Here is a 17580-nt window from a genome sequence, read left to right as displayed (position 1 = left end):
CCCAGGGCAACTACCATGAATATCTTTGCATATTGCCTTCTAGCCTTTTTAGGTTCTTATGCCTCCTTTAGAAACATAATTGAGAAAGTAGAAAGTAGTGTATACACCTTTGTATCTTGCCTTTTCTCTGTATTTACGTGTCATCATAGGCCTTTTGCCACCTGTCAATTTACACGGAATTGGATATAGTTTTTTGAGTCACTGTCGTCAGTTCACTATATATCTCTCTGGTGGAGCTATTTGATATGTTAAAAATATTTCTGCATTTTATTCAACTTTTCCCCTAGAGCCATTGACATTGATGTATTGTTTGCCATCCACAGTTAGAAATTGTGAGCTAGAATTCGTGTGAACCATTGTAGAATGGGCTTTCTAGTTTCTCATCAAGGAGCTAATAGACACTGTAAGGATAGCCAAAGCATTTCTCTCTCTCTCTCTCTCTCTCTCTCTCTCTCTCTCTGTGTGTGTGTGTATGTATACAATAGTTGGTTTTTGTTTTGCATCTCTAACGTATCTGTTCTCCCGAGCAAAGGCTGGGAATTAGAGCCATTTGCCAAATGGCGCATCATAGATGCCCTCAGTCCGTTCCTCAGAGAAGGCCTCAGCTTCATGAGGGGCTGGCGTGAAACAGTGTCTCAGGGAGGTCACACCTGTCCAGATGGTCAGAGCCTGACAATGGACTGATCTGTATTTGTGACAGCCTAAATCTCAGAATACCAATAGCAACCTTTAGAAACTCTGATGTTATTCCTCCTCAAGTTGCTGAAAGGGTCTGTGCATTACTTAATCATTGGCAAGGTTTTCTTGTTCTGAGGGAATCAGCAACAATATCTGGGGAATATTTTCATTTTACTTATTGGAAAACTGAGGCCAAGGCAACACAATCACCTAATTGATGGAGTGAGCTAGTGGCAGGGTTAAGAGCCAACTCTATGTCTTGTCCAGTTCTTACTAGTTCTTCTATGAACACAAATTACACATTTTAGTGGCTGGTCGCCACCAGAGGAAGCATAATGTCCTAAGAAATTTTCCAAGGGCTGCCCCACTGATATGCGACTGAATTTTCTTGCAGTCAGGGTGGAATGGCTTCACAAATGGTGGGCTTGGTTTTTCATTCCATTGAAGGCTGGATGTGTCAGGGAACTTGAGGTGAGATTCTCAGTGATGCGTGAGAGGGTGGAGACAGGCTAATGACCTCAAAATTTTCTGTCATCTCTGGATTGCTGTCTGAACTGCATAACCTGTTTGGAGATGGGGCTTATAATGAATGACAAAATACCCTCTGGGAAGGAAAGCGTTTAACTCATTGCAACACAGGCTTTCTTCTGTAGTACCATCCTTCTGAAAGTTTCTGTTCTGTGGATGTGAGGACAATATAGTACAGGGGGTAATACAGACCATTTATTTCCCCTGCATCCCAGGAGAGTACATTACCAGCACCTTCCTACACATGTGGGAAGAAAAAGGAATGCTGCCTTGGAATACAGAGTGCTGAGGAAGTACTACCATATGCTCAAGATGTGAGGCTAATTAACATTTGGCCCATGTTCTTCTAATTAACTTTTCTTTGCAAGAAATACTACCCTCACTGCTCCCCCACCCCCAAGACACACATAGCCAAACCCCCAAAACAAGACCAATTAAATTAACAAACTTTTATCATTTCATGCCTCACCCCCACCCCACTTCTACAAACTCCACAGTTCTTTGATAACAGTTTCTAAAGATTTCCTGAGTGAAATACAGTATCAGTGGGTTACCCGATTTCTAGGAAGTTTTCCTATTGTTTTGTAGTATACAAAATGGGCCAACTTGGCTGCATTTAGGGTTCATCAACCATTGCAAATGATTCTTCAAATGTTTTGGGTTTGGTAAAACCTAAAACACATTTTTGCCAAGCACTTTTCCTCCTTAATTTTTCAAACTGTGTATTTTAGGGAAAATTTGATCCATATGGTTTTGATTCATTTACTCTTATATCACTGACATTTTTTTTCCCTATGAAGCCATTTGATATCCAAGAAGCTTTCTGAGCTTTTCCTACATTCATTTTAAGCATTTTCCTCTCTAAAAAGAGGATGTTCTGTTTGCAACCTCAGAGCCCATAAATTTTGAGTTCCTCTCAATTCAGCAATACTTACAAATACATTTGGTATAAATCTGGATTATTATGAACATATTTTATGTTTAGAACAGATGGGCAGATTTTAGTTTCTGGTTTATGAGTGAAACCAATGACAAAATAAGAAAATAGGCTTAAATTACAAAAAAGTTTTGTTTTAGAGAACCTTTAACTGTTATTAATAAATCCCCATGGTAAGAACTATGCTGTGAGTCCTCGTTTCAAATTTTGTTCAGGTCTTGGGTACGATGTAATTGAATAACCAGTACACCTGTCCTATTTCATGGATAATCTACTGAGGAAAGAAAAAAATCTCATAAAGATTTGTGTACTGGGCTTGAAAATGCCTGAATGTTTGCCCACCACTCAGCACCACTCAGGAACAAAGAGGAGGTCTGCAGATCTCATCTGCAGTTTATCCACCATTCATCTAGTAAGTCCGGCTGAATCATCACAGACTTATGGTGATGAGATACCATCTCTGAAATAGACTCAGAAAGAGCAGATAGCTCTTTACACTAAGACGACTGTGGTTAATGACATAAAATGCCAGGATCAACTTTCTGTTCTTATTCACATTTTACAAAAGCAAACCTTTAACTCTACCACCCATCCAGTTGCTTTTAAAGAATAATATTAAAATTGAGATTATTAGTGTGTAATGTATGTAAATTGCATATTTGATGTCAGCTACGCCTATTAGGAAGCTTCTTCGTTTCATGCATATATGTATTAGACTATCATGGTTCCATTTCAAATTAGATTTCAATTGCTCAGCACAGTTCCTTTTGACAAACATTTGTTAATCCTGAAACTTATTAGGAAGAAGCATTTAAGTGTTAATATGTGTACTCAAAACTCAAGACTGTTTTTGATTTCACTTGTCATTTTTGGGACCACAGTGCTAACAACGATCTCAAATTCTTTAGCGGCCAAGGCAAAATGATGGTTGTTTGCTCATCCAAGGGGTAAGGACCTGTTATGTGGATGGGATATAGTCATTAAAAATGGTTGCAGTGGGTACTTCTCTGTTTCATTTGTTGCTGTGAAAATCTTTCCCACCGTGGCTTGGTGATTCCTTGCCTTTTTCTTTTGCTGTTGATATAGGGCAAAGCAATAAGGTTCAGCCTGGCGGTACAGCCAGCTTCTGTTTCAAGATAGATAATTTTTTGGGACATTTTTGGGTGCACATCCAGAAGCTACTTGATGCTATTCTTGTTGACAAGCCATTCATTTTGTCCATTTCACACACTGGTTGCAAATTCTGTGCCCTTGACCTGCCTTTATCATTGTGAAGAATCAGACAAGCAGATAGCCTGCCACCATCCTATTTCCCAATGGAGGGGCTTTCTTCCCTTTACACTTTCCAGGAATTCATCTGTAGAAGAAAAAGGAGTGATTTTGATTAAAGAAATTTGTTGGGTGTAAGAAATTTGTTAGGTGTCAAACAAAGCTGGGGACAGAGAGATATTTTTTTTACAAAAGTGGCAGCCTCTCAAAGACTTGAGCCTCTTTCTGTTTCTTTTCTAAAGCAGTTTGTGAGCTGATTGCCAGGACTTCAGAAGCCTCCATGTTTATGAAGGCTCAAGAATGTTTATGATCATAAACGAGCCCATTTCAGCTACACCAGAATAACCACTGGCCATTTGGAGGTTTCCATTCTGCCATATCAGGTTTTCGAGATGTTCTGCTCCTGGATGAAAACATGGCTATTAATCCATTTGTTGAATCAATGCAGCCTGTAATTGACCTGGTACTTTTGGTTTTTCTCTAAGGCTGTGGCTGCTACACTTAAAGAGTATGAGGAGAGCCCTGGTTTATGTCAGCTCCAGTCATAACCTCTTGAGTTAGTTAAATTTGGCGAATTGTGAGAGAGACAACGACTTGGCCCACATCTCCTTTTTAAAGAAAGGGAGAATGTAGCAACCAGTGACTGAATCTTACATCATGTCACTGAAATGAGCCACAAGAAAACCTTCCTTGCTGAATTAATTATTTTTGTGTCTGCCGAACTGATTTAAATAGAAATTCTGTCAGCTATGTTCTCCTGTACATTGGGCAAATCGAATGCAACAACCTTGTGTTTTCTCTTTTAGTCCCATTTGAATTCCTCTAGCTATTGAGTAGAAAAAAAAATGAGCATTATTGCTTTGTCTATAACAAAGCAACTAGGATAAAAAGTTTCTCTTTGTAGTCGGCAATACACAGCCGTGCTAGATACTCTGTGGGGCCAATGGCCTGAATCAACCTTTTATATGTGGTTGGAATGCAATGTAAAGCTTTTAATTTATTATTGCATTTGCAAAATGGCAATATCTTCAGAAATCTGAATACTTGCATATTTATTCAATTAGGGGATGAATGTGTGCTTTGTATTACAGGCATAGAAGACTTGATTCAGTCATTAGTTGTATACTATTTGTGTGTGTGTGTGTGTGTGTGTTTGTTTTTCCAAAGAATCTGTCTCTGTAAAACAGTCTGGGTTTCATCAGAGGTATATATTTTTCAATGTATAGTATAATATTTAAAAATTGCTCTTGACATTTAGCTCGAATGCAGTAAACTAGAGTTTCTGAGATTAGCGATTGCATTGGCCCTGCTGATCAATGGAACAGATGGCAAATTGGGAGACATTTGAGGAGAGTGCATTTTGCAGAATCATGGGGTATTGTGTCTACATTGGAGGGAATATTTCTTAGCTGTAAGATGACTGTTCGAGTAACCTTTAGCACTGAACTAATGAAAGAAGCAAGCATTACTTAAAGAAGTAACTCTTCTCTTTTTTCTCACGAAAATACTAATGTCTCATTTTGGGCAGCTTGTATTAAAAAAAAATTTAGTTAAACTCTTGCATCTGTCAAACTCTTGCATCTGTCCTGAGATTTCAAAATACCTGCTGTAGAGATGATCCTCTATTTGTGTCGCTCTGTGCTTCTAGCTCAATGTCAACCGTTCCATGACTCTTCCAGGCAAAATTTCTTTTTTAGCCTCTATTGATGCCACATTATTATATTTATACCTTGTTAAAACACATACTAGACTCTATTCTATTATAGTGTATCCATACCCCCACTGCCTTTGATTATAAGCTTCTAGAGGAATGATACTATTTGCACACTCTGAAACCAAACCAAGTCTCATGATAAAGACTTGTTCCCCAAAGCAGGCTCTGTAGAACAGTGGTGTGATAGAAAAGCATTCTGAAGGTAAAATTTGGTAAAACTCAGAAATTACATCCCTTTACCTTTCAGTGTATGAGTGCACATTAGCCTACTAAAGGCCCTGACAAGTCTTGCAGTATGAAAATATGTTTAACTTTGTTTAATTCAGTGTATTCTAATCTGATTATGGCACCCTTTTGTTGAATACCGAGCTATCAAGTTTTGAGGAACATCTCCTGGGATGCACTGAATGATGGAAAACCCAGGTAGAGACCCAACTCTTGATTCATTTGTTTCTAAAATGGCTTCTTGATTTTTTCCATGGGTGAATGTTTTTCTCTAATTAATGTCTGATAGTGCCTTCTACCTTAAAACAGTGTCAGCCGTTTGTGTAAGAACTTAGAGTAGGGGGAGACTAATTTTAAAGAAGAGACTATAAACTACCTAATAATATTTAGGATGAGGCAAATAAGGGGGTAAAGGAGAAGAAAGAATTCCTATCTAGTGAATTGATTGCAGTGTAAGTATAACTCATTAATTTAAAGACAGCCCCAATAGAGTTCAAACTTATCAGTCGCTTACTAGCTGCACATTTTCACATAAACTGTTTAAACTGTCTCAGCTTCTGCTGTGCCTTCTTGTTCAACTTAGACGATACTAAAAAAAATCGTCTTGTAGACTTAGGCTGAGGAACATTAAATGCTTTTTTATAAAGCTAATGCTGTTGCAACAGGGCTTCATTATTGTTGACTTAAAAATACCATGTATGGCCAAGTGTGGTGGTTCACACCTGTAATCTCAGGACTTTGGCAGGCTAAGGTGGGATCGCTTGTGTCTAGGAGTTTGAGACCAGCCTAGGCAACATAGTGAGACCTCCTCTCTACAAAAGATACAAAAATTAGCTTGGAATGGTGGCCTGCACCTGTAGTCCCAACTACTCAGGAGGCTGAGGTGAGAGGACACCTTAAGCCCGGGAGGGTGAGACTGCAGTGAGCCATGATTGTACCATTGCACTCAGCCTGGGTGACAGAGTCAGAAAAAAAATTATGTGAATCTCTGACAGAAAATATCCTTTTGCTTGTCCATGAAAAATAAAGCAAACATGGAAACTGAGTGACATCAAAGGAAAGGCGGTATGTTGGTAAACTTACCACTTGAATATTTTCAAGTATTCCACTTAGACATTTCAAAGATCTAAGGATTCATATTGATGTCCACTCAGAATGCAGTAACTCTAAGGTGGCTGGATAAGATAGTCTCCAGAAATATAATGTACTAATATCAATTTATTTGAGAAATTCAGATTACAATAACATGAGAACCCACTATAATGAAAACCAAAGTCAACCATCCTTCATTTCATGGGGCTGGGAGCAGGGAGGGGAGAGGGTCGTCCTGCTGTTTTTCTTTTTGTATTCTAGTTTTGACTTATTGAAATGTAATATTGACATGAATGTATTTTTGAAAATATACAGTCTCTCTTCTATAACAATAGATAATGGGTAAATTAGAAGCATGATACTTGCCTCAAAGGCAGGGGAATCTGATATGCAGTGATGCTTCTCTCTCACCAGCCAAGGATAAGGGTAGCTAAAACATCATGTACCATCAAAAGGTTTTGGAACAGCCGGGCGCGGTGGCTCACGCCTGTAATGCCAGCACTTTGGGAGGCGGGTGGATCAGGAGGTCAGGAGATCAAGACCATCCTGGCTAACACAGTGAAACCCCGTCTCTACTGAAAATACAAAAAATTAGCCGGGCGTAGTGGCGGGCGCCTGTAGTCCCAGCTACTCGGGAGTCTGAGGCAGGAGAATGATGTGAACCCAGGAGGTGGAGCTTGCAGTGAGCCGAGATCATACCACTGCACTCCAGCCTGGGTGACAGAGCAAGACTCCGTCTCAAAAAAAAAGGTTTTGGAACATAAGGGGCAATCTAAGTGATTTTGGGAGCACTTTTTAAAATCACTAGATTACAAAGATTTTATTTTGCTAGGATCTGCAGGAGCAGAATTAGTTTCTGTAGATGGAAGTAGATTCTGTATGTTGCCAGTCTACACCAAGCTGCCTGTGCGGTAGGAGACATAACCACTGCCCAGATTATGACTATAAGTACAAGTCGTAAGGTAGAAAAGAGAGCACAGCATCATTATTGGTTCAGCATCCCTGGAGTTAGGAATGGGAGAGAATTAAGGTAAATATGATTTTAGCTTAATGGTGTAGTAGTTTCTAGCTTTTGGAAGACTGTGTTCTCAGATGTTGTCTCACGTTTGTAGAGTTGGTACAAATTCCATTAATTTGATTAAATTTAATATTTTTTTGAGACAGAGTGTCACTCTGTCACCCGGGCTGGAGTACAGTGATGCAAACATGGCTCATTGCAGCCTTGACTTCCTGGGCTCAGGTGATTCTCTTCCCTTAGGCCCCCAGTAGCTGGGACTACAGGTGCATGCCACCACACCCAGCTAATTTTTTTTCTTTTGTAGAGACGGAGTTTTGCTGTATTGACTAGGTTGGTCTTGAACTCCTGGGCTCAAGCAATCCTCTGGCCTCAGCCTCCCGAAGTGCTGAGATTACAGGCATGAGCCACCACATCTGGCCAAATTCCATGAATTTTAAATGAATGCTTATTCTGCCTTACCAGAGAGCCTATGAAACAGACCAGAAAGTGTTTTCTAAAGAGTATGCTCATGCCTGTTCTCCATTTCCCCATGATTAACAGAAATACGTTTCCTGACATCTACTCATCAGTATCACAGGTAAATCAGTATCACCAGGTATTTTCAGTTAGTTCTTTTCTTTATCTTAAGGATGTACCTTCCTTCACATGAAGAGAAGGGTAGGGAAGTTTCTTTTCTGTAGTCTTCAGACATTTCATAGATGGAACCTTATGCTATTGACTTTGGGCAGCCACAGAAATATTTGCTTACATCCTACATAGTTTGGAAGAAAGAAGACATTTCTTTGTTGAGCTGGACAACCATTTTCTTCTTTTAGCAGTTCAGAATGTCTGCCTTACATGTTGTTAGAGTGGTAGGTGGAGGGAAAACTTTTAGGGAAATGGGAATATAGCATATATAGACCAACATTCCTCTGCTTGGGATAGGCAGAGTTGAAGCTCTTTTTGCTAAAAGGCAGTGTTTCTAGTTTATTATAAGTGATCTGTGAGTCTCAAATGGTACTGTGAAGTTAAAGGTCAGCAAGATTTGCATTTATGAATGGTTATTAGGGTGAATCAGCTCTGCATTTCCTTACATGGAAGTTTGGTTTACAGGCAATTAGAGAGAAAATTTTGAATGCCATATCACTGAAGTATTGTGAGATGCCCAAACATAGAGCTTTTCTCTTTCTATATTTAGAATCCCAAGTCTCAAAGGGTCAATTAATATTTAGCAAAAGTATCCTAGAGTAGTCATGAAATGAAACCAAGATACACGTTTGATTTTCCACAGTCATGTTCTCAGACTGAATTTTGAAACGGTGATAGGTTTGAGCACACACGCTTTAGAGGGCTACTGTGGTTGTGAGAAATTTCCTGAAATGAGAAGAGTTAACAGCAGGTAATGTCATTCCTCCCAGAAAGAGTTTGAGGCTCTCTGTGTTAAGTGATGAATGAGGGTATCTGACCCACATCTGTTTTACATTAGAATGGAACATTGCCCTGACATCCTCAGGAGCATTTGTCAAGATTCCCTGGACAGAGCTTCTGTAAATTACATGTTGCAAATGTGTCAGGGTCAGATAAGAGGATATCATTAACTCCCCCAAGTTTACTCAGGGCTCCGTCAGTCCCTCTTAATATGCTAAGGGCCAACAATTTTCCTTGAGCCGTTTTGTTATATTTTTCATTCATAGAAGAAAAAAATATTTGCTATACTCCCCCGATATTGCACATGTTCTTTTCCCATAAATCATATTAATTGTAGACATGGTCACAAAGCATATTAAATGCAGGCATGCGTAAATGAATTAAAACATATGAGAATTTTATTATGCCCATGGTGGGTCTAACATAGTCAAATACCAGTGGTATTAACTGGCATGCTTTTTCATTTAGGTGGAATGAGCTTTTCCTTAATGGGCTTTATTGATAATAGATGGACATGATATGGTTATTCATCACTGGCTAGAAGTAAACTAGAAGTTATATATATATACACTTTAGAGGGAAGACTAGAAGGCTGAAAAACCCTTTATATCATACAAAATCATAATTCACAATGGTTTTTTATAAAACAACTAAATGTGCATATAAAATGTTAAATTAAAAGAACATCTGCCTTGTTAAGAACAAGTACCTATGGTTATGCAACTCATTTCTGTGCTAATTCTCTGTCTAGATTTATATTTTAGTCATCAGTCCCCAAAGAATATTGCTACTAAATTTAGCACTTAGCTCTATTGAGCAATACGTATTCAAAATAATTGGTAAAAAATAAGCTATTTCTGTGATTGGTCACAGGGCTGGAGATGAAACATACATAACCCCTTAGAGTTTAACTGAGACAATACTTACTGTACTCTTTACAATGAAAACTTGGAAATGTATGCTGCATATGAAGCACACTTGTCTGGCACTCATACTTCTTCATCATGCACTAAGCACAGCTACTTGTAAAATGTAGGCTAAGGATTAAAATAAAACAGATAAAGACATACTAAGCTGGGCATTTTACATGCACAGGTTTTCTATCTGGTTAGGTAAAGGTCAGTCTTGGCCTTTCCCTAACTCTCAGGATGGGTGAGAAGGTCACCACACATACCTTAAGAGAAACTTCTGCCTTCAGGCAACTTCCCTCTTGTGGCTTTCAAACAGACAGGACCCAAAATCTAATTATTTAGATGCTAATCAACTGCAGGATAATTCCTAAGGCATTTGAATCTGAGGACAACATTTTCAGGAAAGTCTCTGCTCTTTAAATTTAGGTTTTTAACCTCAAAGATACAGTTACTGAAATTTAACCATTAGTTGACTCCAGTAACACCCATATTGGTAAAAAAAAAAAAATTGGATAAATATTTGAACATTTTTGTTTGATTCTGAAAATAAATTATATCTAAATAAAAGATATAGTCAGTAGATTTTTGGAGGAAAGGATAGAAGGCTGAAAAAACTCTTTATGTCATACAAAGCTGTAATTCACAACATTAAAAAAAAACTAACTAAATGTGTATGTTAAATGTTAAATCAGAACATCTGATTTCTTAAGAACAGGAAAGAAAATAAAGATGTGAACCAAGAATTCCTACTAAAGAAAAAAGAAGCGCCTGGATGTACACCATAATTTACTAAATCATTTTAGATTTCTGATAAGCTTCAGGCACTTTCAACTGATGGGAAAACCATAATGCTTGTGCCAAGACAAATATTTTCCAGACATAGTTTTAAAGGTAAATCTTCATTTGGCCCACAGTTTTTATCTTTTTTATTTAATCTTACAATAGGAAAATTAATTCAAGAGAAATATGGCATGGAGCAATTGTAAAGACTTAAGTTTTTCCTGAACCATATAATCTTCCAATCAAGATATAAACAACCTATTTGGAATTCTGAAACTTGAGAATGAGTTTAAAGAGATCTTCACAAAATGTCTCTCTAATAATGCAAAAGATGGAGGAGCTGGTAGAAGAAATGTGGACATAAATTCGGAAGCTTTGAATTTGTTTTTAAAGGCTGTTCAGAAAACAGTTTAGGAACAGTATGTGGGACACATTTTGGAGGTAACAATGTAGAAATCTGCTTAATAGATTTTGTTTTTAGATGGTTCACAACTAAAAGTAAAAAGAAAGAGTTCTCCTTACTTCCTTTTCTGGCGAGACAGAACAGAGATCTTTATTAAAGAAAAACTCTTTCTGGTCATTGCATCTCCTGGATTTACCTGGCATTCAATGAGTGTGATCAGTGTTCAGGAGACAGAACTGAGTAGCCTTGAATTTGTTTCTTTTTCTTTGAAATTGTTTGTCAAAACTAGGCAATCAAGCTTCTCTAATACCCCAAATTAAAACAACAACAAAAAAATCAGGTACAAAATGCCAGCCCTGTAGTAGAAATAGCTTACTAATGGTTTAAGGGGAGGGCAAAAAAATCCACTTTACAACAAATGAAGGTTTTATTTTAGGCTTTGAATTACAAATTCGAAGGAATTTGTAGGAAAAGCATGCATAAAAGAAATTCTGACATTATTCTTAAAAAGAAAATGTGACTGGAAGGCATTCCATAACCATATTGGATAAGTTCTAAGAAGTTCATTTACCAACTTGTTTGTGCACAGAAAGAAATTTCCATAGCTTCCCTTGAACCACGTGAAACACAAAGTAGCTTTTAAAGAAACATACATGAAAGTGTAACGGAACCTTCTACAGAGATTTGAGGTTTTACATTATGTGAGGGGAGAGTAATGCATTTTCTATTGATGTCCTCACTTCCCCTGCCAACACATAATTTTAAAAAATGTAAAACAGTAGGTTTGTAAAATGGTGTATATTTCTCAAGTTTTCTCAGTGTGAAATATTGAAATAAATCACATTATAGTTATTTATTAATCTCAGTTTCAGGCCAAATGTAGGAAAATGTTAGTGCAGTATTCCCCATCCTTATGATTCTTGAGATTATGATAATCATATGTGACCATCACAGTGGAAATAAGAACTTGTGAATGTCTGTCTTAGGGGCTCTATCAGGGAAGTCAAAGGAACAAAAGATAACTGGTCTCTGGTCCCCTCTGTGCCCTCACATCAGCCCCTGCAAGTATTGGTTTGCTGTGCTGAGTGCTGTGGCTAAAGGAGACGCCCTCACTAGCTTCCTGTGTGTGACAATAGTGACACACAGGAAGACTCTGCAGGTGTCCTTCCTATTTGAGTCATGTTTCAGGATGTCTTAAAGCTACTCAGCCCTAGAATCTTTGAGGAACTATCTTTCTATTGCCCTAATATGGCCCTGCAGACAGGGTACCTTCTCCATCCTTCAATAGATATACTTCAAGGTCTTAGAGTTAAATCCTGTCCTAAGGAATTTTCTAATGCAGTGACTGCCAAAAACTGCTTCATGAACAACATCATAAGCTGATTTTTGCTTATAGGAAGGACTTGTTTCTTCTCTTTTAGGACCTTCTTGGGTCCGCCTGTCCCCTGTAATTGCTTATTGCTGCCTTCAAAGTTATGCAAACAAAAAATGTATGGCAGGGGATTTTTAAAAAAGTTTATCACAAAAATGTACATATAGCTCATGGGAAAGTGTGCATGTTTTGAATAAAATTCTGCTCTGAGCTCATCAAGTATAACTGTAGATAGAGCATTCCATTTCTCCCTTAAAGCGACATACCATTGACTGAATTTCAAGTAAGTGTCTTCATGAAGGACACTATTAATTTAAAGTTTATTTTCCTTTTATTTAGTGCCACTGGATATCTTTCCTCTCTGGACTAATATAGTTACCAAATTGCTTTTTCTAAGTTTTTGAATTTTCCTTAACACAACTTATTCCTGGTAAAATATTTAGCCTGTGCGATGTATTCCCTTTCATTAAAAAAATCACATTTTAAAATGTTTTTATGTTCATGTCCAATCTCACCCATCAGGATCTCACACAAAAATGTGCTCCTGATGTGAAAAGAGTGTGACCAGCACCAAACAACCTCTAACTTAAAGAATCTTTCCTTCTAAAAGAGATGTCTAATTTGGGCTGAAATTTCATAATTAATAAATTAGTGTATCAACTGAAATTCATGAATTTTCCAGGTATACCCTGTGAAATCATCTGTAAAGCTCAAAGAAACGCAAAAAGAACCCATGTAGATGGAAAACATATCCAGGAACTAATTTAAATCCATTCTTAGTTATGTTCAAGTTTTTTAAAATAGAGAAATGAAGAAATTAACTTGCTATAAACCATGCTGGGTAGGGCCCTAAAAGAGCCTACATTCTAGTGATTTTCCATCTTCCTGGAATTGTCAGTCCTGTTGATGCTTACTTTATTTTTTGACTTTCACTTTCTCCAAATCCCCATTAAAACAAAACTAAACTCTGCCACAAATGATGTTTTGTTTGTTTGTTTGTTTTAAAGAATATAACATTTTAAAAAATTGTAAAAAACAGATGTTTTACCACATAGCTCAAAAAATTTTACATTCCTGGGATGTCTTTCAAAATGTGGGCATTGCTGTGTTGCTTTGCCCACACGGGCCCACCTTCCCATGTGCGTGCATAGACAATAACTCAAATGAAAGAGAGACAGCAAAATGAAAAACAGGATTTCTGGGGAAGGCAGGGACATCCATCCAAATGATCTGTTCAAATGGAGGAAGAGTGGATAACTGATAACCCACAGAAGGTGGATCTCTTTTTCTCTGTCTGTTGGGGGCTAACTGAAGATGGATCAGCTCAGAGCTGTAGTTCAAGAAGATTTGGCTTAATCATAAGGATTATGCAAACCCTTCCCAAAGGCAATTATGGGATCCTTGCTTTTGGAATCTGACTTGAGATGCTTTCTGGGAAGCAAAACTAGACCTGCCCCGTGCCCGACCTGCCTCTGATTCCTGCCTTGCTGGAACTCCTCCTAGATCCAGGGTTCTATTGCCTGAATTATGAGAGCTATTTTGCAGTTAGCACGAGGGCTTATAATAAGGGCTTGGTTGTCATTTCTGCCGTCTCCTCTTTCTCTTAGTTGCACACTTTAATCTCTATAGGCTTCAGACTTCCAAAAATAAGACACAACTGTTGTGGAAATGTTGTGGAATTGTTGGATACTGCATTTAAATACTTTGTAAGTAGATGTGTCTTGGGGGGCTCTTCACCTGGTGTTAGATTTCTTTTGCAATTGCTTTTGAACCTTGCCACAGAAGGGTACACAGTTTAGAAAAATCACTTCCCCTCTCGTGTGGCAGTTTTCCAGCTGCAAAATTAATTATCCACTTACTTTCACCATGAGGTGCTGTAAGGGTCAGGGATCTTGAGTTTGTGAAACACTTCACCAGGTTGATCTGAAAGTTATTCTTTCACAGGATATTTTTTTCCCTCAAGTTGTCTTACTCTCCAGGTTATTTACAAAACTGAACGTTTTAAGAACATGTTTGCATTTCAGGCTTGTCTTTCCTTTTAACACTATATATCTATGAAATGGTAGTTTAGGGAAGAAATAAAATAGTAGGTAATGGAGGCTTTTACTTGGAGAATCATTTACATTTCATTCATCCGGCACTTAATATGTGTCAAGCACTCACTGCTTTAGGTGCCGGGATATAAAGATGAGTAGGTTGCTCCTCTCAAAACTCTCACCAGTCAAAGCAGGTGACTGAACTAATGAATATACAGTGGAAGGGGTAAGTAAAGTACCAGGGACCATCAGAAGGGGAGTAAATATTTCTAATTACCAGAGGATGGCCAAGATAAGGAAAGGGGCTTTCTTGAGAGGGAACACTATTTTTTTTAAAAAAAAGGCACAGAGATCTCAAAGTACATGAAAAATAACTTGATTTGGATTCATTTATCTTTTTTTTTTTTTTTTTTTTTTTTTTTTTGAGACGGAGTCTCGCTCTGTCTCCCGGGCTGGAGTTGCAGTGGCTGGATCTCAGCTCACTGCAAGCTCCGCCTCCCGGGTTCACGCCATTCTCCTGCCTCAGCCTCCCGAGTAGCTGGGACTACAGGCGCCGCCACCTCGCCCGGCTAGTTTTTTGTATTTTTTAGTAGAGACGGGGTTTCACCATGTTCACCAGGATGGTCTCGATCTCCTGACCTCGTGATCCACCCGTCTCGGCCTCCCAAAGTGCTGGGATTACAGGCTTGAGCCACCGCGCCCGGCCTGGATTCATTTATCTTTTAAAAATATAAGCAAATGACTGTTTAAAAACCACATGTGAAACTTCCAGATATAATGTATGAATAGACATTTTTCTGTATGAACAGATATAATTTCTCCCTCTTTTCATCCTTTTTTTCCTCTTCTTTGAAATTTCAGTCTGATTTTATCACTGGAGACATGGTGTAATTTCTCGCTTTCCTCTTCTCCTTCCTTCTTTTCCTTTCCCCCCTCTTCTCCCTTCTTCTCCCTCCCCCTTTCCTTCTTCTGAAACTGCAGTCAGATGTTATCGTCGGGCATGATGTAATATCTCTGCCACTTAGAATTGGGGTCATAGTCTCCAGGACAGCTCTTTAACAGATTTCCAAAGAAATAAAAACTGAACCGTCAAGTTATTCTTTCAGCTGTAGGCTGCAATCTGGTTCTCTCTGCATTTTAACTTCTTCCCAATCTGGCTGTTTTTTTAGGTAATGGGACTCCTGACCAACCACGGTGGGGTACCTCATCAGCCCCAGACTGATTACGCGCTCTCCCCTCTCACCGGGGGTCTGGAACCTACCACCACGGTGTCGGCCAGCTGCAGTCAGAGACTAGACCATATGAAGAGCTTGGACAGTCTGCCAACATCTCAGTCCTACTGTCCACCCACCTATAGCACCACAGGCTACAGTATGGACCCTGTCACAGGCTACCAATATGGGCAATATGGACAAAGTAAGCCTTGGACTTTTTAGGGGGCAATTACTCCTGGAAGGGAGATAAACTCAACTCTTACTTAAGAAAGGTCAATTAGAGGCATGATTAAGCCTCACATGCCGGTATTGATTTTTTTTTTTTTTTTTTTTTTTTGCAAAACCAGCTGACTGTTCCAGCAAGGGCTTCCTTGTGTAATTATTTTCTTAACTGATGTCAACAACATCTTGCGATTATTAATTGTTGAGACGTGAAACCTGATTGCCACTAGGTAAAACACAAGGGTTGGCCAAAATGAAATAATCCCTGACATTAGAAACACATGTTCTTAATGAGGTCAGCTCCAGGATCATATGGGGGATAATCCCAGGGACACAGAGTTGTGTCAAACTTGTCTCAGGAATAAAAATATTAGTCTCAAGCCTTTGATACCACGGTATTAAATATGACATTGTCAGCCTGTAGCTGATCTTGCCCCTGACTGTGAATTGTCCCAGCATGACCTAAGAAGCTGCGTGTGTTTCCTTACAGGTGCCTTTCATTATCTCAAGCCAGATATCGCATAAGTGAACTGTCCACTTGGAGCTAAAACTGGCCCTGTTTCTGGTCTTCGCAGCCTAGACATGAAGAATCTGCTCAGAAAACAAACAAACAAAAAATTACCCTTTTGTTTGGGGCGGGGAGGTCCCAATAGGAGACAAAGGAGAGCGATTGATTTTCTTCCTCCAATAGTTGGTTTCAAATTTTTTGAACATGTTTGACAAAAGTGGTGGAGAAGAAGAAGACCTGGAGCAATAAAGAACAAATGCAACATTTTAAGGCAATGGTTTCACATGGTTACATATCAAAATATCCCAGTTCTTTAGTGCTGATCATCGAGGAGCTAGAACATTCCATTTGCTTGTGTGCGTGCACGTGTGTGTGTGTGTGTGTGTGTGTGTGTATTGAGATTTACCTGGACTGGTTTGGGCAAGCAGGCTATTTTAAAATATGATAGAATACTCTAAAGTATAACATGTTGATGTTCGATGCTGATACTTGTACAACTTTAAAACTGCTCACTTCATGAAGCAAGAATGGAGGAATCCTTGACTCTTACACACTGGAAATTGATGTAAAAATAAATGCCACCATTTTTTAGGAAGCTAGACTAGCTGTAAAGGACCTCCTAAATAAATTATTTGTTACTGTATCCTCATTTGTAATCTAGTTGTCAATAAATGTCCCAGATACGTCTTGCTAACAGGATATGGGCTACCAGGAAGAAGGACTTGTTTCCTTTTCTGGTGTGGGGAGAGGTGTGTGACGTTTTTCCAGTTCACATTTATTTGGTAGCCCACCTGGGTTGGAGGAAGGGCATGGTGGAGAGAAAGTGACATGCATTCACATATCTGCTTATCAGTGTGCAATACTGTGTACCTCATGGATGCTTTGGCAATGCCCAAGGCGATATAAACAAAATCAGAACTATATTTTTGCAGGTGCTTTTATTTTCACAGCCCATAATTCATAGTTATAGAGTGCAGTGATGTTTGCCATTTGCTGGACAACCAACATCCATGTTGCTCCTTTGATTAGAGATCAGATCAGATAATTATGCTTTTAAACTGATTACGTTTACATTCTTCTCTTTTCTATGAAAGGCAGGGCAAGAACAGAAATGTTCACATGGCTCTCATGTACTTTTAAATTATACATTGATATCCAATATTAAAAGATTATAGGAACTGAGGTTTACATACGTTTGTGTGGCGACATTTTAGAATGTCAATAAATTTGTTTTTTGAATTGTTGAGAGGAACAAGAAGGTGAAAG

The 17580-nt window shown here is 38.6% G+C and overlaps 1 protein-coding gene across 1 annotated transcript in view; it reads left to right on the top strand.

Moving 5' to 3' along the window:
• PAX3 (paired box 3) overlaps nt 1-15921 on the top strand; it is a 99272-nt gene extending 83351 nt beyond the window's left edge. The window contains exon 8 of the mRNA XM_077956657.1: nt 15540-15921. Within this exon, the coding sequence (XP_077812783.1) occupies nt 15540-15806 (267 nt within the window). The 3' untranslated portion in view covers nt 15807-15921. The remainder of the gene's footprint in view (nt 1-15539) is intronic.
• Nucleotides 15922-17580: the final 1659 nt, after the last annotated feature.

The sequence above is a fragment of the Macaca mulatta genome, chromosome 12, assembly GCF_049350105.2.
Source record: "Macaca mulatta isolate MMU2019108-1 chromosome 12, T2T-MMU8v2.0, whole genome shotgun sequence".
Taxonomy (NCBI): Eukaryota; Metazoa; Chordata; class Mammalia; order Primates; family Cercopithecidae; genus Macaca; species Macaca mulatta.
The sequence above is the reverse complement of the archived record's forward strand: the minus strand, read 5'-3'. Positions and strand labels throughout refer to the sequence as shown.